General features: G+C 35.3%; 2 protein-coding genes across 2 annotated transcripts in view; one reads left to right on the forward strand and one right to left on the reverse strand.

The window, feature by feature from the left end:
* The window catches only part of TEX9 (testis expressed 9), a 52,407-nt gene extending 46,581 nt beyond the window's left edge, over positions 1 to 5,826 (forward strand). Inside the window, exons 11-12 of the mRNA XM_058541649.1 lie at positions 4,466 to 4,600; positions 5,548 to 5,826. Of these exons, the coding sequence (XP_058397632.1) occupies positions 4,466 to 4,600; positions 5,548 to 5,625 (213 nt within the window). The 3' untranslated portion in view covers positions 5,626 to 5,826. The remainder of the gene's footprint in view (positions 1 to 4,465; positions 4,601 to 5,547) is intronic.
* A 489-nt stretch (positions 5,827 to 6,315) lies between these two features.
* MNS1 (meiosis specific nuclear structural 1) overlaps positions 6,316 to 24,827 on the reverse strand; it is a 32,941-nt gene continuing 14,429 nt past the window's right edge. Inside the window, exons 4-10 of the mRNA XM_058541648.1 lie at positions 18,389 to 18,491; positions 15,675 to 15,904; positions 14,871 to 15,087; positions 14,651 to 14,758; positions 11,725 to 11,982; positions 8,430 to 8,555; positions 6,316 to 6,600 (exon numbers count right to left, since the gene is read on the reverse strand). Coding sequence (XP_058397631.1) covers positions 6,508 to 6,600; positions 8,430 to 8,555; positions 11,725 to 11,982; positions 14,651 to 14,758; positions 14,871 to 15,087; positions 15,675 to 15,904; positions 18,389 to 18,491 — 1,135 coding nt within the window. The 3' untranslated portion in view covers positions 6,316 to 6,507. The remainder of the gene's footprint in view (positions 6,601 to 8,429; positions 8,556 to 11,724; positions 11,983 to 14,650; positions 14,759 to 14,870; positions 15,088 to 15,674; positions 15,905 to 18,388; positions 18,492 to 24,827) is intronic.

Here is a 24,827-nt window from a genome sequence, read left to right on the forward strand (position 1 = left end):
GAATCTGTAGATCTCTTTGGGCAGAATTTACATCTTAATATTAAGTCTTCCAATCCATGAACACATATCTTTCCATTTGTTTGTCGTTAAATATTTTCAGCAATGTTTTGAAGTTTTCAGTGTCAAAGTCTTTTACCACCTTGGTTACGTTTATTCCTAAGTATTTTATTCTTTTTGATGATATTATAAATGGAATTGTTTTCTTAATTTCTTTTTAGGGGTATTCTTTGTTAGTATATAGAAACAATTGATTTTTGTGTGTTGATTCTGTATCCTGCAACTTTGCCAAATTTGTTAGTTCTGACTGTTTTCTTGTGGAATCTTTAGGGTTTTCTGCACATATGATCATGACATCTGTGAACAGAGATAATCTTCTTTTTGATTTGGATGCCTTTTATTACTTTTTCTTTCCTAGCTGCTCTGACCACAACTTCCAATACTATGTTGAATAAAAGTGGCAAAAGCAGGCATCCTTGTCTTGTTCCTAATCATAGAGGGAAGGCTTTCAGTCTTTTACCATTGAGTATGATGTTAGGTGTGGGCTTTTCATAGGTGGTTTTTATTATGTTGAAGAGTATCCTTCTATTCCTTGTTTGTTGAGTGTTTTTATTGTGAAAGTGTGCTGAATCTTGTCAAATGCTTTTTCTGCATCGAGATGATCATGTGGTTTTTTTCCTTCATTCCGTTAATGTGGAGTGTTACATTGATTGATTTCTGTATGTTGAACCATCCTTGCGTTCCAGGAATAAATCCCACTTGGTCATTGTGTATAATCCTTTTCATGTGCTGTGGAATTCAGTTTGCTATTATTTTGTTGAGGATTTTTGCATCAATATTTGTCAGGGATGTTGATCTGTAGTTTTCTTGTAGTGTCTTTGTCTGGCTTTGGTATCTGGTTAATGCTGGCCTCATAGAATGAGTTTGGAAGTGTTCTATCCTCTTTAATTTTTTGGAAGAAATTGAGGATGATTTGTGTTAATTCTTCTTTAAATGTTTGGTAGAATTCACCAGTGAAGCCATCTGGTCCTGGGCTTTTCTTTGTTGGGAGGTTTTTGATTACTCCTTCAATCTCCTTACTAGTTACAGCTCTGTTCAGACTTCCTGTTTCTTCATCATTCAGTTTTGGTAGTTTGTGAGTTTCTAGGACTTTATCCATTTCATCTAGGGCATCCAATTTGTTGGTATACAATTGTTCACAGTATTCTCTTATGATCTTTTGTATTTCTGTTTTATCAGTTGTAATGTCTCCTCTTCCATTCGTAATTTTATTTCTGTAAAATCAGTTGTAATGTCCCCCCTTTCATTTCTGATATTATTTGCATCTTCTTTTTTTCTTGGTCAGTCTATGCAGAGGTTAGTCAATTTTGTTAATCTTTTCAAAGAACCAACTCTTGGTTTCATTGATTTTTCTCTACTGTTTTTCTGTTGTCTATCTTCAACCAGCTTTGGGTTTAGTTCTTTTTCTAGTTCCTTAAGTTGTAAAGTTAAGTTGTTGATTTGAGACCTTTCTTCTTTTTTAATGGAAGCATTTACAGCTATAAATTTCCCCCTTTGCAATGCTTTCACTGCATGCCATAAGTTTTGGTATGTTGTTTTCATTATCATTTGTTTGAAGATATTTTCTAATTTCTCTTGTGATTTCTTGTCTGACCCATTGGTTGTTTAAGAGTATGTTGTTTAATTCCCACATATTTGTGGATCTTCCAGTTTTCCTTCTGCTATTGATTTCTAGTTTCATTCCACTGCAAACAGGAAAGATACTTTGCATCATTTTAATCTTTTTATTTTTTTTTTAAATTTATTTATTTAGTGTGTTTGTAAGGAAGATCAGCCCTGAGCTAACATCCACACCAATCTTCCTCTTTTTGCTGAGGAAGACTGGCCCTGAGCTAACATCCGTGCCCATCTTCCTCCACTTTATGTGGGATGCCGCCACAGCATGGCCTGACAAGCGGTATGTCAGTGCACACCCAGGATCCGAACCCGGGCCACCAGCAGTGGAGTGCATGCACTTAACTGCTACGCCGTGGGGCCAGCCCCTCAATCTTTTTAAATTTACTAAGACTTGTTTTGTGGCCTAACATATGATCTGTTCTGGAGAATGTTCCATGCACTTGAGAAAAATGTATATTCTGCTATTGTTGGGTACCAGGTGGTGTATAGTTGTTCAACCAGTGTTCAAGTACTTTTCCTTTATTGATCTTCTATCAGGTTGTTCTATCCATTATGAAAAGCAGGATATTGAAGTCTCCTACTATTATTGTAGAGCTGTCTATTTCTCCCACCAATTCTATCAATGTTTGCTTCATATATTTAGGAGATCTGATGTTTGGTGCATATATAATTATCATAGCTCCTTAGTGAATTGACCCTTTTATCATTACATGAATGCCCGTCTTTGTCTCTTGTAACTGTTTTAACTTAAAGTCTATTTTGTCTGATATTATTATAGCCACCCCTTTTCTCTTTTTGGTGGAACATCTTTCCAAACTTTCACTTTCAATCTATGTATGTCCTTAGATCTCACGTGAGTCTCCTGTAGACAGCATATAGTTGGATCCTGGTTTTCTAATCCTTTCTTCCAAACTATGGGGGAGTTCAATCCTTTAACATTTCAAGTTATTACTAATAAGGAAGAAGTTCCTGTTCCATTTTGTTAATTGTTTTCTGTATGTCTTAAAGCTTTTTTTGTCTCTCATTTAAATGTCTTAATTTCCTAAACGTTTCAGCCCTGCTTCTTCTCAGGGCCTTATTGTATTTTATTCCTCTGCCCATAATCTCTCGTCCCTAGGCACTTGTGGTTCTGCAGACCTTCTGCAATTCTCATGTGCATTGGTGCCCACTAATGCTTTCAGCAGCCTCCAGTCTGACATCCAAACTATGCCACCATTCCATCAGTACTCTGAGTCAGGCAAGACAGAAACCAGTCCCTCAGGCAGCCCCCAGACAAGTCAGAATGTCACAAGCAAGTTTCACTTTCTTTCCATCCTGAGGGAGGAGCTGGGAATTGAGAGGCTTCCTTCCACTATGCCTGGAAGGGTGAGCAGAAAGGTTGAGCATAAATGCCATGAAATTTCTTACCATTTTGAATGTTTTTTCCTTATTTGGTGTTTACTTGGTTGCTGCTGCTGCTTAATTGGCTTCCAGAATTCTCACAATGCTACACTGGTCTATATATTGTGTATTCAGTGCTTCCATGGGTGTTCCTTGGTGGAATAAGGGCCTGGAGCTTTCTAATCTGCCATCTTAATGATATCACTCTCAATTCTCTTTTAGAGAGTTGTTTTTTTTGTTTTTTGCTGAGGAAGATTAGCCCTGAGCTAACGTCTGTGCCAGTCTTCCTCCACTTTATATGTGGGTTGGCGCCACAGCATGGCTGACGAGTGCTGTAGGTCTGTGCCTGGGATCCAAACCCATGAACCCCATAAGTTCAGCGGAGCATGCTGAACTTAACCGCTACACCATGGGGCTGGCCCCTAGAGAGAGAGATTTTTTTTTAAAAGAAAAAGGGTACTAATATTTACCATGTTACTATTTCTGGTACTTTTTTTTCTTTCCTTTTTATGTGTGTGTATGTAGATTCAGATTTCCTTCTAGTATCATTTTCCTTTTGCATGAAAGACTTCCTTTAACACTTTTTCAAGTATACGATCTTCCTATACTTAATAAATAACTTCTAGTGATCTGTCTTAAAGTTCACTGATTCCTTTTATGCATTGTCCACATTGCTGCAGAGCTCATCCAGTTAATTTTTACCAAGATTACAAACTTGTTCTCCCTTGTCATGGGCAGTGGCTGAATTCTCTGCTCAGCTCTTGGGGCCATAGCTGTTGCCTATCATGCATTCCTAGGAATCTCACCTTGCACATGGTATTTAGGTGTCTGCCAAGGATTTGAGGGAAATATGTATGCAGATTTTGAGGACTCCTTTCTAGGATTTCCCACCTGGAAATTTCTACCACTCTGGCAGCCCTGCTGTCTCATTCCTTAGCCCAATAAGACTGGTACTTTTTTCTTGAGGTCTATCCCCTGTGAACCCATGAACTGGAAAGTGCTCTCAGAAGCCAGTTGAATGTGGAGCTCAACCAGTAAGCTTCCGTTTTTTCAAGGATCATATCAAATCCAGCTTCTGCTTACTACTGGTTACTCACCTATGCCTTCAACTAGGTTTTTAAAATTGTATCCAGAGTTTATATTTGTTAGTTAGGAGAGTTGGTCCAATACAAGCTACTTTGCCATTACTGGAATTAGAACTGAGTTGTTATTTATTTTAAAGATTTTCTTTTAAATGGGAGCTATGTGAGCATCACTAAAAGTTATCAAAGTTACAGTAATTTAGTAATGCAAAGAAAACTACAAAGAATTTTATATTTCAGTTAAAAAATAGGTTTTATTACTGATGTGATTTTTTTTTTTCCATTAAAAGACTGCAAACAATATATGGGAATTTTTTTTCCTTTTGCAGGATATAGTGAATGAAGAACAAAAAAAAATTGAAGCATTAAAATCAGAAAACAAGAAGCTAGAAAAACAAAAAGGGGAATTAATGATAGGGTTCAAGAAACAATTAAAATTAATTGATGTTTTAAAAAGGCAGAAGGTGAGTCTATCCTAAAATAACAAAGTTAAAATAAATCATAGATATTATTTAGACCTCTCTACTAAAATATTTAGTATTTCTACTTTAGGTATGTTATTTTTTGTGAGGAAGATGAGCCCTGAGCTAACATCTCTTGCCAATCCTCCTTTTTTTTTTTTTTTTTTTTTTGCTGAGGAAGATTGGCTGTGGGCTAACATCTGTGCCCATCTTCCTCTACTGTATATGTGGGATGCCTGCCACAGCATGGCTTGATAAGCGGTGCATAGGTCTGCGCCCAGGATCTGAACCTGCAAACCCCGGGCTGCCAAAGCAGAGCACAGGAACTTAACCACTACACCACCAGGCTGGCCCCAGTATGTTTTTTATTTTTGACATGCTTAAGCAGAAAATTTTATCTATATAAAATGCATTAAACATGTGAAATATATATAATGTGTTATCTAAGCAAATGGATAGTTTCATGCAAGTAAATGAGTAATGTGAAAAACAGGACTAGTAAATACAATATGGGTACTCCCTAATTAAATAAAGTACCATATACAAGAATAACTATTATCTTAAGGGATTGCTTTGCTTCTTGAAATGTTAAGGGTGAAAACTGATTCCAAACCAATATTGTTCCATTGTCCACACATGAATTACCCGGTGGTGAGGAGCTATGAATTCATGGTTCTGCCAATTTCTTTCTTGCAGAAGTTAGCTATTACAGTATTATTCTCTCAACAGTAGGTTGGTACAGTACCACTGTTGGACAAGTAGGCTTTTATATGAATGTAACTACATTTCAAATATGTTTATTGGAATCTGAGCACACATTCCTACAATAGAGCTTATAATTTGATTGACAGCATATTATACCTGTACTTTTACAAATTTCCTGTTGTTCTGTGCTCTAGTCTTAATACTAAATTAGACAGTATTGATTCTTTTTTTTTTTAAAAACACAGATGCATATTGAAGCTGCCAAGATGCTGTCTTTCACTGAAGAGGAATTTATGAAGGCACTTGAATGGGGAAGTTCATAAGTGATCTACTCTAATTAGTCTGTATAACTGACAGTGTGTGATGGATATACATTTTATTTAAGTTGTAATAGTTTGAATTATTTGAAAATGAAATCAAAATACCTCCAAAGAATTCCCTGTTTAGATTTGGGGGATACAAAATAGATATGTTATTAATTAGGAAAAGGAAATATTTTGTAAAATAAAGCAATAGGAATTTAACTTTTGATTCTGCTATCTTTATGACCTACTAATCCTTTTTCAACTGTACTTGAATAGAAAATATGTTCTGGAGATTTAACTCTAGTTCATAAATGATAGTTGTATATTTGAAAGAAATTCTGTTTTTAAGTTCTAATTGGTAATTAAGCACATTAGGTAATAAAACACTTTAAAATTCCTCACTCCTCACCTTTCTCCTCTCTTATAATAGACAGAAAAAGATGCTTCAAATCCAAATTAATTCTAAATACTTATTTCTCTAGCCAAATCAGGCAAGTAAATTTCCTAAACATAAAGAGAGAGACTATAGCATGAATGGGGGATACAGAAGAATCTCTGAACAGTAGGAGTGGTATGGAGAAGTTAGTCTTCTGGGTTTGGCCTATAATATATTTTTATATATGGAGTGTTGTGGTAGAGAACTCAGATCTTCAAATCATCAGTATGAAAACAACAGTTTGACTAAAAGCAATTAATTTTGCAGTTGAAAACTGTTTCCTAATTTAATTTTTATCAAATGTTTTCTTATAGATAATTGTTTACAAATGATGAAATACAGAGATGTTTTAGAAAATCCAAATAGACAATGGAGTCCTACGATCACTAGCTGTAAACAAAAGTCACACTGACATCTAGTGGTAACATGCAAAAGAATCCAGGTTTTACCAAATCTTGGGGATATCACTTCTCTTCACAAATTGCACTCCTTTCCTGATACGCTTTCCTAAACTCTTCACCAAGCATATCAATATCATCCTCTTTTTTAAATACTCCCTACAAGAAAAAAATTTTGTGAGTTACTTTGAATGCCAGAATATTTCACTAAATGCTTGTAAGGCTCACAGATACACATACATGAAATTTGTAAAGTTATCTCCAAGACAATAAATTCTATTTAATAGATTTATGAAGAAAATCATTATTTTCTGAAAATTATGACTTGATATATATACTAAATATTCTTAGACTGACCCGATTTCCTGATTTATCAGCTCCAGTGTTGGAACTTGTCCTAGGAATCTGGGCTCTTTTACTTTACTAGTACAAGTACTACTGCTTGGATTCGCTGAATGGAAAGGACTTGAATCTGTACCATACCCTACCCTTGTCTTGAAACAGCCCTAAAAGGCAATAGGAGGGACCAGGGTGAAGAGACTGAGCTTTGCCGGACTCGTGCATGGGACTGGCTCTTCCCTCAGTTCTGTGGTTAATCAGCAGACATTCAGTCTTGCAGAGGAAAGAATCCAGGTTTGGAGTTAAGCCATTTAAGCAAGCCCTTTGAAATTCTTCACTTTTATTTACTTTTCTTTCATAGTATACAGCAAAAGTCTCTTTAAAACAAAATTAAACTTAAATATTTACTTATTTTATAATTTAAAGGATCTAAAGAATAATTTAGGTCATTTGGGGCCATTAGGACCTAAAGGATAAAAGTCATTTTAGGATATGAGGTTTATTAGGTTCTCCCCGTCTCCACAATTATTTCCCTACAAAAATATCTAAATCCCAAGACTCTCCCAGAATTTATAGTCTATTTTATGAAATTTATCAATTCCATATGGTTTTTGTCATTAATACATAATTTTGTATTCATTAATCCTGTCTAACCAATTAGACGATAGGGTGCTGTGGTCAGGCAATAATTACTCATGTATTTCTCCTTCCTTACTTAGCACTGGACTAAACACAAAATATGCACTCAATTCTTCCAATTGAATAAAATATCAAATGGCATAATTTCTATATTTGCAGGATGGAAATTTTATTTACATGAGTCCAGATGTTTATGTGGCCTGTGAAACTCAGTTGTTATTTTATTTATTGTCACAATGTATCTGAGATACACATGAAAATTTGCTATCTTCTGGAAGTACTTTTAAACTGAGGTTACCTAGTACCTAGTTATAACATAACCTCCTTTATAGAGCAGATCTGTGTCAGACTCAGTTCAAGCAAGCGTCTGTTATTGGTGTTACCAATTACAAGATTTTCCTGTATATCATCACCTGGTTGTACAAAGTATCACAATTCCTTTAGAGTAGTTTAGTTTTAGACCTCCTACACTGAAAGCAGAGAAAAGAACCTCTAAAATTTTTTTTTTGTGAGGAAGATCAGCCCTGAGCTAACATCCATGCTAATCCTCCTCTTTTTGCTGAGGAAGACCGGCCCTGAGCTAACATCTATTACCAATCCTCCTTTTTTTTTTCCCCCAAAGCCCCAGTAGATAGTTGTATGTCATAGTTGCATATCCTTCTAGTTGCTGTGTGGGACATGGCCTCAGCATGGCTGGAGAAGCAGTGCGTTGGTGCACACCGGGGATCCGAACCTGGGCCACCAGTAGCCGAGTGCACGCACTTAACCGCTAAGCCATGGGGCCGGCCCCAGAACCTCTAAAATTTGAATTCAATAAATTTAGCTCATACTCCTAAGAATGTGCCAATACCAACGCTCTCATTTTGGAGATGTTAATGACTGGCAAAAATCACACTGCTGCTTCCTAACAGCAAGAAGTGAGTGAAATCCAGGCCCTCTGAAATCCTAATACCATGTTTTTTCCCACTACTAGAGGCCATGAGGATTACACTTAGTTAAATCTCACTTACTTTAGGGAGATATCCTAGTAATTTTGTAGCATGTTCTTTGAGAAGTTTTAGTCTTTCTTCTTCAATAATTGCATTAATACCTCCTTGTCGTCTTTGCTGCAACTGCCATTCTTCCAGTTCCTGTTGCTGGAAATGTAAATAAAATTTCATTCATTGTCACGAAATACATTAATCTTATAAGAAGCTGTCAAATAAAACTACTCTTGCAGTGAATCAGATAAAGTTGATGAACTGTTTATTGACACTAACATCAAAAGATACAAGATAGTGTATATCTTTTATGTATATGATATATATTTATATATCTTTTACAGTCACTATTCCTTTTAAGTTACAATAGTTATGACTGGGATTTTAGGGAGGCAAGTACATATTTTCAGGACAATATCTTCATTACCCAGGAAAAAATGTTCAAAGAAGCGATTTCCTAATTAATTCAACAAATATTTATTGAATGCTTACCATACCCATATTCCAGGTGCTGAAGGCAGCTTATAGTGTAAGACAAAAAAAAAAGGTAGATAAACCAAAATAGGGATATCTAAGAGAGAGAGATGCCCACATATATTAAATTTTAAAAGCCTGTATTAAGCACAAGAGTAGCAGCAAGAGTTCCAACAGGACTAGACTCTCTCAGGAAAGAGTTCTGAATACTCTTAGATAATCACACCAGAATCTGTGCCATATAATATGGAAAAGAGGACTAGCTTTAAAAAGTTTTAGGGCTTAAAAGAACTCTTATGGAATTGTATCCAAATAATCCTGCTGGATAGGGAAGGATGCTAAAGGAAGTAGTGATGAATGAAATGAAATAGTGATGAATTCCTGCCAAGAATTACTTTAGGTAAAGGAGTATTAATGCTAACCTTCTCTTTGAAATAACTGGTTTAGTAGGGTCATTCGTTCTTCAGACCACTCTTTGTCAGAGTCATGTAAACCAGAAAGCAGGATGTCTCTTTTTTGCTACAATGAGAGGCAAGCTTCCATATAACCTAATAACTCTTCAAAGTTATTGAATAAAGATAAGAGGGATGCTAGGACACAGCCATATCCAATGCCATTTAAACCTGGAATTTCTTCGCATGAGAATATTTGTCTACTATCTTATTAGATGTATTTGTGTTACAGAATCAGAAGCAGCGATGAAAGCTAATTGAGAAAAGACTTATACTCTCACCCGTCTTGCTACTGAAGCAAAGGGTTGAGTTGCCCTTAATTATTTTCTCTAAGATGAAATAGGGTAATAGAATCTGCCATGGAATTATTATACTTGAATTTTTTTTGAGACTACATTTCTAAGACTCCCATATAGTCAGGTGTGGGCACAACAGGACTACATTTTTGCCAGTGGAATATAAGCAAAAATGTCATATGGCAGCTTCTGGGAATCAATCTGATATACACCCTTTGTCCCTCCTTCACTTCTTCCATCTGCTGCTTGAAACATGGATATGAAGGCTGAAGATCCAGTTTAGACCATGAAGATGAAGGCTATACCCGACAGAAGCCATAGTGAAAAGCCAGAAGGAGCCTGGGTTCCTGAAGACTATGAATAAAGCCTCCATTTGAGCCCAAAATTGCCCATCTCTAGACTTTTATCTGAGAGAATAATAGTAAACTACTAAGTCATTGTTAATTTGAAACTCTGTACTTGTAGTCAAACCTAATCCTAATTGATCTATTCCTTATAAAAGGGAGATGCAAGAAATTTCTGCAATGTTGTAGGGAAAGCTCACTTGTTAGATCTTTGTCCAATGATATATGGTCTCCAATTCGGGTATAATAACAGGATTTCCCTTCTTACGATGTGGTAGACCACATTAAATGTTTATCCTAAAAAACATTTTTATAGTAAAATAGGGTAAATAGTTTAGAAAGGTATGAAACCAATTTGTCCATTTAGGACAAATTCTGAATTCTGGTGGTAGGACATACCTTCTGGGGAGTTTCAGATTTTGTCTAACTATATGATTTTTTAAAGGTAAACAGAATTATAGATACCTATTTAGGAATATCTCTGAAATCTAAAAAAACAGAGCCTTATGGGATTGTGTAATGGAATGGATTAATGAGTTCCATGATCATGAAAACCCATCCTTGCCCTGGGGCCAGAAAAAAAATGTGACCCAGTTCACTAACACTTCAAGCTAAGCCCACAGCTTCGTATTGGGAACTTTTACAATTAAAAAAAAAAAAAATTAAGACATAAATTGTTTGTAAAATATCTATGCATTAGGTAGTTTTATCTGATTTCCATTTGTAGTTGTCTTGCTAACTTTTCCAGGAACTTTCTGATTAGCTCTGTAATCCATGAGATAGGACAGTTAGTCCCTGGTTCTCCCTCTTTCTAAGCAAGGAGTATTCAAAGCCTTGCAGTCAATTTCAAAAGCCTTTTTATTTTCAGCCTCCTTGATTACTCTCCTGACACTGTTGATCACCTTCGTTGATTCAGCAAACATTTAAGTATTTACCACTTGCCAGGCAAAATGCTAGGTGCTTTTATAGATCATTATCTGAGATCTAAGAGTAGATCACGACTGGTTTATATCAAATTGGGATTTTATCCTGTAGGAATCCACTTAGGTTTAAGCAGGAGGAGGACATAATGAGATTTTTTTAAACCATGGTAACTGGTGGCAGATGGACTGGAGTCACACGGAGACCAGTCAGAAACTAATTTCAGTAGTCCACAGGAACAGTATTGAACGTCTGAACTAAGTTATGAAGAAGAGAAACTGGATTTAAGAGTTATTGCTGAGGTGGCATCAATATGATTTGGTGGCTGACTAAAACTTATTAGGTAAGAAAGGGGAAAAATCCAGAAATTATTCCAAAGTCATATGGTTGGTGACTGAGTGAATATGCTGTCTTTAACCAAGATTCAGGCTACAGAAAATAGCATCCAAGGCATTCATGATCTGTCTCCTCTCTGCCATACCAAGATGTCCATAATACCTGTATAATTATCACACGCACTTGACAAATATTATTATATAATCATTGTTTTTATATATTTTTCTTAATCAAGACCATAAACTCATAGATAACATGGACTTAGTCATATTTATCTTTATGTGCTTAACACCAACCAGCACATAGAAAGCATCAATAAATATTTTCTAGATATGGTAATTAATGATTGGTCAGAAAATTTATATATCATATGATTAGTAAACAGACATCTAACGTTATCTGGCACATAAAAGGTTCTGTTAAATGTTTAGTGGATGTACAGATGAGCTGATTGCTGTTCAATGATAATGACCAAAAAAAACCCAAAAACACTTTTTCTTACTTTGTCTGCAAGGAACTGGTTGCGACGCTCCTCAATAAGTTTTTCCACAGCCCTCCTGTGTTCTAGTTGCTTCATTCTCTGTTTCTGAGCGTTCATTAATTCTATTCGATCATCCTCAGCAAGTTTAGCCAGCATAGCTTTTCTAAAGATCTCCTCTTCCTCTTTTGCAGCCTGTAGTACCAGTTCTTTCAAGGCCATTTGTTCTATAAAATTTTGTTTCAACTCGTTTTGCTTTCTCAATTTCTCTTCTGCTTCTTCCTAAACAACAATACAAATGAAAGTTAATTCAGTAACTGTTTCTTTACAGCAGATTTATAAAGGGTAGGAGAGAGTTTGGATAAGCTTAGTGTTACAAGATGCAATAAAACCAAAAAATTAAGCCTTTTCAAGGTAACACTTTGCCCCATCCTTTTAAAACTCGTTGGATAAAGGACATGTTACCTGTGGATTGCTTTCTTTTACTTATTTTAAATTTTAATCTGTATATATCATCTTGTTTCTGTACTCAGAATTAACACATAACTACTTTGAAAAGAGCTGATATAAAAATTTTTTTCCACCCCTGAGTTTGTTAAGTCTGTGGTCTGTGTGATTTGTATCAATTATGAATCATTCTAGAAATCTTGCCTGAAACTTGTTCACGTCATTGACAAGTATTTTTCAGAACAATAATCTAGGAATGAGAATCAGAAGTTTGTCAGGGAAATTCAAATTTACTAGGAGCAGTTAAAGTCCTTTCCTACAAGCTTTAATTTTCCCAACATTATGAAAAATTTCAAACATAACCAAAAAATAGAAAGAATTTTACAGTGATGACCCATATACCTAACACCTAGATTCTACAAATAACATTTTACTATGTTTGTTTTATCATCTAGTCTATTCAATTAGGACTGATGTAAATTTTAAATCCTTCTCTTATCTAACTGACCTTGCCCAATTCTAACACAACCTCCAGGCAGGTCAGTATCTTTAAGGCATTCAAAATATCACCTTAACAACAGCTCTGGGGTCAGGTTTCTTACTTATAGATAACACACTATAACACACAGGTCATTGAGGGGCACACAGAACTTCCAGGAAGGCCAGGGAACCATCCAACTGCTCAAATCCCATGATGGTGACTCTACCAAAGCTACCCGCAATGACCTGATCTTCTGGTGTGGCTGCTACCTCATTTGCTCACTTCTATCTTCGCACCTTGAACGGGGGAAGATAACTGCTGGAGATAACCTAGGTCATATGAAGAATTCTAGCTAAAAGAAGAGAAATGTAGTTTTAACTATAGTTTTTATAATAAAGTAAGACAAATGCTTCTAAAAGGGGGTAGGGGTGAGTTTTAAGTGAGCCAATCTGCAGTATCAGCCATAGCAACTTTGTGCATTACACCCTTAGCCAACCTCTTTTTCTTCTCTTATCCCTATCTAATCCCTTTTCAAATCCTACCTCATCCAGTCTTCTCTAATCACTCTAACCAATACTTACCTCTCTTTTTGGCCTCTTATGCCATTTAATTTTTCCATCATTTAATTTTATTTCATACGTACATGCCTTATCTCCTATAAATAAATTCCTAGAGTGCATATCTTATTTTTCTTTGGGATGCTGGGCATATGGTGTTTTTATATGTAGTTTGTGTTCATTTGCCATGTATTATATAGAAGTAAAAGGCTCACTGAAGGCAGAGATACTGTCTCAGCTTTGAATTCCTCCAGAGCTTATAATACTTTGCACACAGAAATTTAGTACATATTGAATGAACCAAATGAACTGCTGACATTTGCTGGCATCCATCTCCCATGCAAATTTTAGTTATTCCAATGGTGAAGATATCTGGCTAAAAAACAGGGAAGAGTTTGGCAAAATAAAATGTATATTAAACAAAACATCTTTTTTCAACTAGAAAAGTGTTCATGTATTCTTTGATACGTCTGGATCAGGATTATATAGTTATATAATATGAACTGCATAGTTTTCTATCCTTTTCTATGTTCTAAAACCCATTATGTGGTGTGAGAAATAGCTGTTCACTGAAGGTTTGAAATAATTTGCTGTACACTACTCTGAGTCTGGAAACTTTTAGAGGTATCTTAGTCTGGGTTCTCCTCTGAAAGCAGAGCCTTAAACAAGGACTTGAATATAGATACTTTATCAGGGAGGTAATCTCAGGAAGCAGCAGTGAGGGACAAGCAGTGTGAAACAGGAAAGGAAGAAAAGCCAACACAAGGGTGCATCTCTGAGCTGGTTACCGCCGTGGGCAACTGAGGCTTAATCCTGCCAGGACCTTGTGACGAACGCATGGAGCGCCTTTCAGGACTTTCCTGAAGGCTGACAGGAAGAAGCATTTATCCCTTAATTTCTGTCCACTGTTGGCTGAGGGATGCCCCAGAGGATGTTAACTTCCTGCCCCCACCCCCAGCCCCACACTTGACTGAAGTGTCAGTACAGTCAGTCTGAGCCCTCATTAACTGTTCTCCACAGCTGTCACTGAATCAGAGGTGAGGCTGAGAGGATGTGAGGCAGGGCACAAAAGTCTTTTGATATAGGAAATATTCTTAATAATCTTATTTTGTCTGATCTTTCTACATTTTTTGAAATCACTATATTTTTAACTCAGGCAATTATGCCATCGAGATTTTTACATTTTATTAGTATAAAATTGAATAATCTTTCACTATTTTTCTAATCTCTCTTTACAGACCCTTTATTCCATCAATTTTGTTTTTACTTGTTTCTTTTTCAATACATTTTTCCAGAGTAAAAGCTTTCTCTCATCCATATTGGATGTTTATCAATATTAGTATTTACACCATTTACATATAATGTAATTATCAATATGGTTGGGTTTAAATCTATCTTTCTACTGCTTCATCTTAAAATGATATTCTTCTTTATGTTAATCATTTTGTCAATTTTCAAAACTTACTTTTAGCTTCCTCTTATGTATTTCAGCTTGTTCTTCCTGGTATAATTCTTGTCGCACTTGTTCCAAATCTTCACGTTGCCTCAGCATTTCTTCCAGTTTCTGAGTCAGCTGTTCAAGTTTTTAAAAAACACACAAACATTTTTAGGAACCAAATTCTATAGCAAATATTTCATAAAAATATTTCAGAATTTCTCCAATGTTAAAGTGGTTATTTTAATACCATATTCTGAAGTTGTTGCCTTTTTCCTTCATTTTCTTGAACTTTTGCCATCCGATCTTCTTCTCTTTGTTGCTGCATGTTGGCAAACTCAATGATTTTTCTGTTTTCTTCTTCCATCTCCTCACGTTTCTTTTTTCTCCAGAGAGCCTGCTCTTTCTGAAACTCTTCTATATACCTTCGAGTTGCATTCATTTTTTCTAACTTTTGTTGTCTTTCTCTAAAAAGCAATAGTGAGTGCAATTTTATAGTAACAGAAATAATATCGAAAAATGTCAGTTCCTTCAACTGATAGTAATGTGGAGAAAAATGGCTTTCCTATTTACAGTTTGTTCATTCATTCATGCAACAAACATTTGAGTGTCTACTATGTGCCACTACATATGACAGGTATGAATTTTCTCTGAGTAAAATATTACTATGCCTCTTCTCTAACCTATTAATGAAGTTGTGTGCATCTTATTTCAGAAAGGCTACACCCTGTTTACATAAGCCTCACAGCACTCTACTTCAGCTGTCTACCAAAGAAATTCATCAGAAAACAAGTCCTCTGACATATGATATGGGCATATTTAAGAAAAACAAAGGTTTAGTCCTTGTCACTTAATAAGCATTTATTAATTATCAGATAATTAATTATCATGCTGACAAAGATAATAAGAGTTGGTCTCAGTGTATGTGACCACAACATTTACTGACGACTTACTGTGTGTTGATGCTGGTTAGGTACTTTACCTCTTCACAACAAGCCTGGGATCAATCTAACCGTAAATGTTTAGGCATGTAAGAAAGTTGAGATCAACTTACAACTGATCTTCTTCATAGATTTTCCTAACAATTTCATCAATCATGAGTTTCTCTTTTAGCAACTGCTCATAAGCTTCCTGCTTCTTTTTTTCTTGTTCTTCAAGTTGTTTCTCTAAGTCATGATAGTACTGTGCTTTTACTTGATTTCGTCTGTCCTCTGCAGCATTCTCTTCCTTCATCAGTCTCTCGTGTTCTTCCATCATGGATTTGGCTATTTCAGCATCACGTTTCTGTTATTGAAAGAAAATTCATCTTTCCATTTTCAAATTTGAGCATAGTATGATAGAATATTTTAAACAGATGTAATTGAATATTATAAAGCCTGTTACATAAAATATTTTCATCTGTCTAGGTAACAAGCAAAGGTAAGTCACTGTCACCTGAAGTGTGTGGATGATGAGTCAGACCCTAAAGAGGCCTTCCCATTCGTTCAAGTAGCTCTCTCAGGGCAATACATGAAAGGGTAATTAATAACTCCACATTTGAAAAACAGAAAGTAAAATTAGAAGTACTTTATTAATAACCTAACTATGTTAACTGCCAAAGCAGTAATCATCTTTTTCTTATATTTAAAAGTTGACATAGGCAATTTTCACAATTTTTAGCTCCATTGTGTATCTGCTATTTAGAGTAAGGATGGTGTATCTTGCTCGCACAGGTCTGCTGTTAAATAGCTCTGAGAAACTCTTAAGTTTCTCCCAGCCTAAACTTTCTTTCTTGCCACTGGCCTTTGAAATCTCCCCTTTCTCATGTATTAAAGGCCCTTTGTAATTACTTTAACTTAAAAGGGTCACGTATGTCACTGTGCCAAAGTCTTCTGCAGCTTTTAATGCACTCATTCCAGACCATTCCTTCTGAGTTAGAGACAGTCTTGCTTCTTGAATGGGTTAAACCTCTTATTTGTTTTGAGCATTTTGAAATCATTTAACAAAATAAGTTTTAAAATAAATATATTGGGGCAATTTAAAAAATTGCCCTTTACCATTATAATCACATCCCAAATGCTAAAATAGTCAGCAGCATCACACATAAAAGCAGCAGCAGATTAAATGAGTGCTAAATGCCATTCCTGGTCTAAGTGATGCCTGTGACATATACACTGTTAATATGACTTAACCAAAATCCTTTCTTTGTTTCTGTTTTCTTAGCACATGTTATGCTAGGTTCTTTAGAAAAAATATGAAATGACAAAACCAAGTATGTACAGATTATCACACAGGAATACAATGTTCTCATCTCACAGAAAACTAAGGCTTGGAGAGACAGAGGCAAAACTAGCACCTAGATATCCTGACAGCTAGGCAAGTCCTAGGAGTATTTGACTTTAATTTTTGTGGATCAGTTTTATTTAGAAAACAATTCTTTCAGGAGTCAGATTAAAATGTCTTCAATTGCCTTGAATAACCACAATTATTAGGATAATTAAAACTGCAAACTACTAGTCAAATAGTACATTGTTTATGTTCTACTTCATTTTTGGAAGGGTAGACTAGACCTACATGGCTTAGGAAATGAAGTCTCCTCATCCTCTCCTACCACCTGCCACACCTAAGGCTGTCACAGTTAATAGCAGGCGGTATAGCCCACTAGCCTGTCTCTGTACTCACACATGCACACACACACGTGTTGCTGTGGCCAGCATCTATTCTTACTTGATGCCTACATTGCACTGCACTCGTTAAGTATTTTGATATCACCCCTCTAATTGTATGTGTGTGCATTGCCATATATAACACGTGTATATATACACACACATGTTGATATACAGATACATATATGTACAGGTTTTTAAAAATAAAAATGGCCTGTGATATGTGTTATTCTCCAACTTGCTTTTTCTGCAACCTGCTTTTTTTCTTTTTAAAGTATAATATATTCTGGCCAACTTTAAAAGCCAGGATATTTACCTCTACCTCTTTCTCTTTAACAGCCGTATAACATCTTTGAAACAGATCTAGGAGAAAGGGACTCTACCACCAAAATGCTCTACGTAATAACAGAGACATGGGAGAAGGAATTTAAAAGACTGTGTAATACTGCACGCAGATCTTTTCATCTATGTCTAGCCTTTCTGCGTGACAATGAGAGCTCAAGTGATGAAGCGCACCCTGCTTTTAAGTGTTAACTCAATAAACTCTCTTTTATATTACACTAACACTACTGGTGAGTGTGTCTGCAACTCCTTTGCCAGAGAGTAACTCTCGCCCTAAACTTGGCAGTAAGTCAGGAGTTAGCAAAAGGGATAAAAAGAGAGGGAAACATTATGAGAAGAGATTGCTGTTTATAAAACAGGAAAGTTTCCTACCTAAAATTATAAAATTGTTTCTTTTTTAAAATATTTAAAAAATAAAACATTAATAACATTCAAAAATATACTGATCATGCTAACAACTTGTACTGTATTGGTTTGTCAAAGAATAATCAGTTAGAGACCATAAAGAATGCTGGGAGTTACTGAATATAGCTGCTCATTCTAAGCAGCAACCTAATTCTTTGGGCCTCTGAAAGGCTCTAATAGTAAATCAAACAGGACTCAATATTAAATAATCCATGATTTCTTATACCTGAAGGACCTGAAAAGCATAAAAGTATTTGAGAAATCTAGCAGTGTAAACTCTTTATAATACGTAACAATTTTCAAAAGAATGGTCTATTTTTGGTTTTCTAAATGAAACTAAAAATAGAAAAAACATAATGACCAGAAACATGATTACCATTTGCTCATATTTAATGGCATCCTTTTCAGCAATCTGAGCTGCCCTTTCTTTATTCATGTAAGCTGCTTTTAATTTCTTCTCCAATTCTCTGAGCTCAATACTGTTTAAAAAAAAGACAGAAATTTAAATTTGAAGATCATATTTCTCTATTTTAAAAATAATCTACATCTGAAATTTAAAAGAATTTTTTTCTAAATGTGTAAAAGATATTTGTTATTATTTAAATATTTTGAAAAAAATACCCCTTTCTCCCTTCATCCAAAGAAAAATCAGAATGCATGTGAAATGGGACATTGTAATTCATTTTTTAGACAAAATAACACTTTTATTTTCAATAATCATCACTAAAAATCTTTTTGCCAGTGCCTGGCTCAGAAAAGGTGCTTTATCAATGTTGGTTAAAATTTCTGTCCAGCCACTAATACTATCAAGTGAAAAGAACTGTAGTGGAGGGGTTTAAACCTAAGCAAATTACTCAAATTTTATACCTCGGTTTTGCTATCTGTGAAAGGGGTAGTTGTGGGAATCAAATGAATGTGTATAAAGAGCTTAGAAAAGTACCTGTTACACTCTATAAACAGTAACTATTTCTTGATGGTGATGAAGAAAGTGACCGTGGGCAAGTTTGCTTCACTTCTCGGGCTTGTTTACTTATCTGTTAAAAAATGGGGATCGGCCTCAGATAATCTCTGAATTACTTTTGAATCTATCACTTCCCTAACCTTAGTGAAAACAATATGCCACACAAAACTTTTCATGTTGATGTGCCAATCCTGATCCTGAATGTGATAGAACATGAGAATTCTGAGTTGGAAGGGTTGTTAGATGTCACTGAGATGTACATCTTAATTCTTACTGGAACAAAGAGGCACTCACCTAATTATAACTTACAAGTACCCCACACCTACAAAGAGACAGTCATAGGGGTAAGGGAAGAGAGATATTGCCGGTGTAACGTGTCCTCCCTGCCCGACTGTTATAGGTGCAAATGTATATGTGACACATGATTGCCTTCTTTCATAAAAATAATGTTATAAATGAGGATTAAGTTTCTAGGTTAGTCTACACTACTCAGCTAAGAGGTTGAGATACATTTACAAAGGTTTTTGTTGGAGCTGGCTATTAATGGTTGTGAACCAATGTACAGACCCAATCACAAGTATAATGCTGCCTCTACAAAAAAATGTGCATCAAATTCCAAACAACCAAGGTGCAAATAAATGACCTTCATTTGAAGGACAAGTGCACACATTTCTATTGAATATATACTAGGAGTGAAATTTCTGAGTCATAGGGTAGACAGTGTTCAAATTTAATAGGTAATGTCAGTTTTCCAATGCTTTGTACAGCTTTATACTCTCAGGAATACCGCTCCCACTGTGACACATCCTCAGTAACACTTTTTTGTCTTGTCATTCTTTTAAATTTTAACTACTCCTGTGGGTGTGTGATATATCATTGAGGTTTTAATTTACATTTCCCTATTACTAATGGAATTGAAAGCTTTTCATGTTTGAGTCATTATATATCTTCTGTGAAGTTCTTGTTCAATATTTTTTTTGCCCATTTTTACACTGGATTGTCTACTTCTTATTGTTGCATAAACATTCTTCAGATATTCTGGGTACAACTCTTTTGTGGGTTACATGCATTGCAAATATCTCCTTCCAGTCTGTGGTTACTCTCACAGTGGTTTCTTTAGATGAAGAGAAGTATTCTAATTCACTGATCTTCACTGTCAATGACTTTTGTGTCATGTTTTAAGAAATGTTGCCCACCCTACAGACATAAAGACTTTTTCTTATATTAGTCTCTCAAAGTTTTGTTGTTTCACTGTTCACTTTTAGGCTACAATCCTTCAGGAACTGATTTTTGTGTGTGGTGTGAGGTAGAAATCACATTCATTTTCGTGCATATATTGGTATCTAATTGATCCAGTATAATTTTATAAAAATGTCTATTTCATTTCGATGCTCAGCATTGACAGTTTTCTCATAAAGTATGCATATATGTGTGAATCTATTTTTAGATTTTCTATCCTATCCTTCCTCAACTAGAGTTCCAAAAGAGAATTAAGGCTTATAGAAAATTAAGTGATTATATTTTTAGTTTTCTCAAAGACAGTATACAGCTGGTATTATTTTAGATCCATATAAGATAAATTAATTCATTACATATAACGAATGCCTTAGCGCATTATGGCTTAAATTTTCTGGTTGAGAAGAACTGCTCTATTCTATTCCATTGATCCATTTGTTTATCTTGTGCTAAAACCACACTACCTTAATTATTGTAGCTTTATAATAAATATTCATATCCTGGAGAAGAAGTCTCCAATTTTGGTCTTCTTAAAGACTGTCTTAGCCATTGTTGGTACTTTGCGTTTCCATACACATTTTTGAGTGAGCTTGTCAAACTTCACAAGAAACAAAATTGGCTGGGATTCTGATTAGGATTGTACTGAATTTGTAAATCAATTTGGAGAGTACTGACATGTTTACAATACTGAGTCTTCAATAAACATGGTATATCTTTCCAATTATTTAGGTTTCTAAAAAGTCCGTCAGTAATGGTTTATATTTGTTTCTGTTTTGTTATTGAAGTTTTATACCTCTTTCATTAGGTATTTATTTTTCATGCTCTTATACAAATCATTTAAGAAATTTCATTTGCGAATTGTTGCAGATTTACAGAAATATAATTAATGTTTGTATATTGACTTCATATCCAACACCACTGCTAAACTTATTTTTATAATTTATATGTAGATTCTTTGGATTTTATACATACACAATCATATTATCTGTGAATAATGAAAGTTTTATTTCTTTACTGCCAATCCTAACATCTTTCATTTACTTTTCTTGCCTCATTGCACTGGTTAGTGTGTCCAATACAATGATTAATAGAAGCTGTTATAGCAGGCATCCTTATCTTCTTAATGTCAGAGGGAAAGTGTTTAACATTTGCCATTAAGTATGACGTTACTGTAAATTATCTTTTATTCCTAGTTTGATAATCTTTTTTTAAATCATAAAGTGATGTTGATTTATATCAACTGGCTTTTTCTGCTCATATGGTTTTTCTATTATATTCTGTTAATGGGATGAATTACATTTATTGATTTTCTAATGTTAAACCAACTTTGCATTCCTGGAATAAATTAAATTTGGTCAGATGTATTATCTTTCCCACATACCACTGGATTTGATACTAATATATTTCAGATTACAATAGCTAAATCCATGAGAAAGATTAGTCTATAATTTTCTTGTCCTGTTCAGTTACTGATCTGATTAAAATAATTTGGGAAGTATTCCCTCATTTCCCACTCTGCAAAACTATGTAAAATTGGTGTTTCTTCTTTTTTGACTGTTTGGTAAAATTTACCAATCAACCACCTAGCCACCTAGTCCACCTAGGCTTCTTTGTGGACAAGGTTAATTATAGATGCAACATCTTTACAAGTTATAGGAAGATTCAGTTTTCTATTTCTACTAGTACCAGTCCCTTTGGTAAAATGTGCTATTTAGTAATTTATTTTATCTAAATTTTCAAATTTATTTATATAAAATTGTTCACAACATCCTATGATCTAGTAAACAGTTGTACAATCTACAGTGATATCCCATTATCCATTCCTAAAATTGGTTATTTGTGCATTTTATCATTCTTGCCAGGGGTTATAAATTTTATTAGCCTTTTTAGAGGCACGATTCTTGGCTTTGTTGAATCTACTTTATATTTATATTCTAATTCGCTCATTTCTACTCATCTTTATTATTGTCCTCCTCCTACATTTTTTTAAATCATTCCAGATGGGAATTTTTTCTTTGTTTTCTAATAATTCCACATGGAGTCTTCTTTTCTCATAGTCATTTCAGATTATAAATTACCCTCAAAGGACAGCTTTAGCTACACCCCATAAGTTTTGGGTTTTTAAAAATCTTATAACTGTTTTATTGTTATTGTTTTGGTGAGGAAGATTGTCCCTGAGCTAACATCCATGCCCATCTTCCTCCATTTTGTATGTGGGACGCCTCCACAGCATGGCTTGATGAGTGGTGTGTAGGTCCACGCCCAGGATCCAAACCTGCGAACCCCAGGTTGCCAAAGGAGAGTGCACAAATTTAACCACTATGCCACCAGGCCAGTTCCCCCATAACTGTTTTTATTGTGGTAAAGTATATATAACAAAAATTTGCCATTTTAACCATTTTTAAGTGTATAATTCAGTGGTGTTAATTATATTCACAATGTTCTGCAACAATCAAGACCATTTCCAAAATTTTCTCATACCCCAAACAGAAATGTTGTACCCATTTAAGCAGTAACTCACTATTCCTCCCTTCCCCTAGCCCCTGTTGACCTCTGATTTACTTTTTGTCTCATAAATTTGCCTGTTCTAGATATTTCATATAAGCGCAAGTATTTGTCCTTTTGTTTCTGGCTTACTTCACCTAGAATAATGCTTTCAAGGTTCAGCCATATTGTAGCATGTATCAGAACTTCATTTCCTTTTAGAACCAAATGATATTCCATTGTATGTATATACCACAGTTTGTTTATCTACTCATCTGTTGATGGACACTTGGGTAGTTTCTACCTTTTGGCTACTATGAATAATGCTGCATTGAACATTAGCATACAAGTATCTGATTTAGTCCCAGTTTTCAATTCTTTTGTGTATATACCTAGAGGTGGAATTGCTGGATCATGGTAATTCTATGTTTAACTTTTTGAGGAATAACCAAACTGTTTTCCACAGTGCTTGCACCATTTTACATTCCGACCAACAATGTCTGAGGGTTCCAATTTGTCCACATCTTCACCAACACTTTTTTCCCATTGTTTTTATTACAGCTATCCGAGCAGATATGAAATGGTATCTTGCTGTGGTTTTGATTTACATTTCCCTAATGACTAATGATGTTGACTATTTTTTCATGTGCTTATTGCCCATTATCTACCTTCTTTGGAGAAATCTCTAAGTACTCTGCCCATTTTTTAATTGAGTTGTTTATCTTTTGTTGTTGAATTGTAGGAATCCTTTATGTATTCTGGGTATTAAATCCTTATCAGAGATACAATTTGCTTTTCTGGACTGAGGGAGTTCTGAATTAGGCGAAACAGAGATGAGCACCTTGCGTCAGTCTTTCAGGTAGCTCCCAGGTAGGTCAGAATATACATACACAATAATTTGTGAATAAGATCTGCTCCCTCCAGAACCAGGGACTAATACTCACAACATGGGCTGCTGCCTTCAAGACTGCCTCAGAGCTGGGAGGGATGGGCAAGGACAAGTAAAAACATCACAGATGTTTGCTACCATTTCTAAGTTGTCTTTTTCTTGTTTCAGCATTCACTTGGTTGCTATAAACCTTTGACTGTTGTTCAGAGGTCTTACACAGTGGGTTCAACAGTTTCTACTTGAGTTTTGATTGATGCGAGCAGGAGTTTGGGGCTGCCTACCCCACCATTTTGCTGATGTCGCTCCAATCTTACAGCTTTTACTATGTGATGTTTTCATTATCACTCAGTTAAAAATATTTTCTAATTTCAATTTTGATTACTTCTTTGGCCTAAGGGTTATTTACAAGTACATTTTAAAATATCTAAACATACAAAGATTGTCTAGTTATCTTGTTACTATATCTAGTTTAATTCCACTGTGGTCAGAGAATATACTATGTATGAATTAAATGCTTTGGAAATCTGTTGATTTGTTCTGGCATAACATATGGTCTATTTTGGTAAATGGTTCAAATATGTTTACTTATATAACTATTAATATAGTTGGGTTTAAATTTGTAATCTTAGTATTTTCTTCCTATTGGTCATACCTGTTCTATGTTCTCTTTTCTTTTGCCTCTATGTTGGGAGTCTCCAAAACCACCTCCTCAGGTTCAATCATTCACTAGGAGGACTCACGGGACTTGGTGTATAGTCATACTCATGGCTATGATTTACCACAGTGAAATACAGAGCAAAACGGGCAAGAGAAAAAGGCACATGGGGCGAAGTCCAGAGGAAACCAGCTGCAAGTTTCCAAAAGTCCTCTCCTAGAGGAGTCACGCAGGACACACTTAATTCCCCAGCAATGAGTTGTGACTACATGTGTGAAATGTCTACCAGGAAAGCTCACCAGAGACTTAGGGCCCAGAGTTTTTATTAGGGGCTGGTCATGTAGGCACCCTCTTCCTAGCACATACCAAAATTCTAGACTCCCAGAAGGAAAACAGGAGTTCAGCATAAACTATACTGTTTTTCCTAACAGTATAGGCACTCTTATCATAGAGGGGTGGGAACCTTCTGAATCCAAGTTTCCAGAGGCCAGCCAAGGACCAAATTTGCCAGCAGGACTTTCTAAGGATATCAGTCTCAGGCCTGCTATGTTAATGCTTTTCTGCACCGTCCCTTTTTAGATTCATCATTT

The sequence above is a fragment of the Diceros bicornis genome, chromosome 5 (assembly GCF_020826845.1).
Source record: "Diceros bicornis minor isolate mBicDic1 chromosome 5, mDicBic1.mat.cur, whole genome shotgun sequence".
Lineage (NCBI taxonomy): Eukaryota > Metazoa > Chordata > Mammalia > Perissodactyla > Rhinocerotidae > Diceros > Diceros bicornis.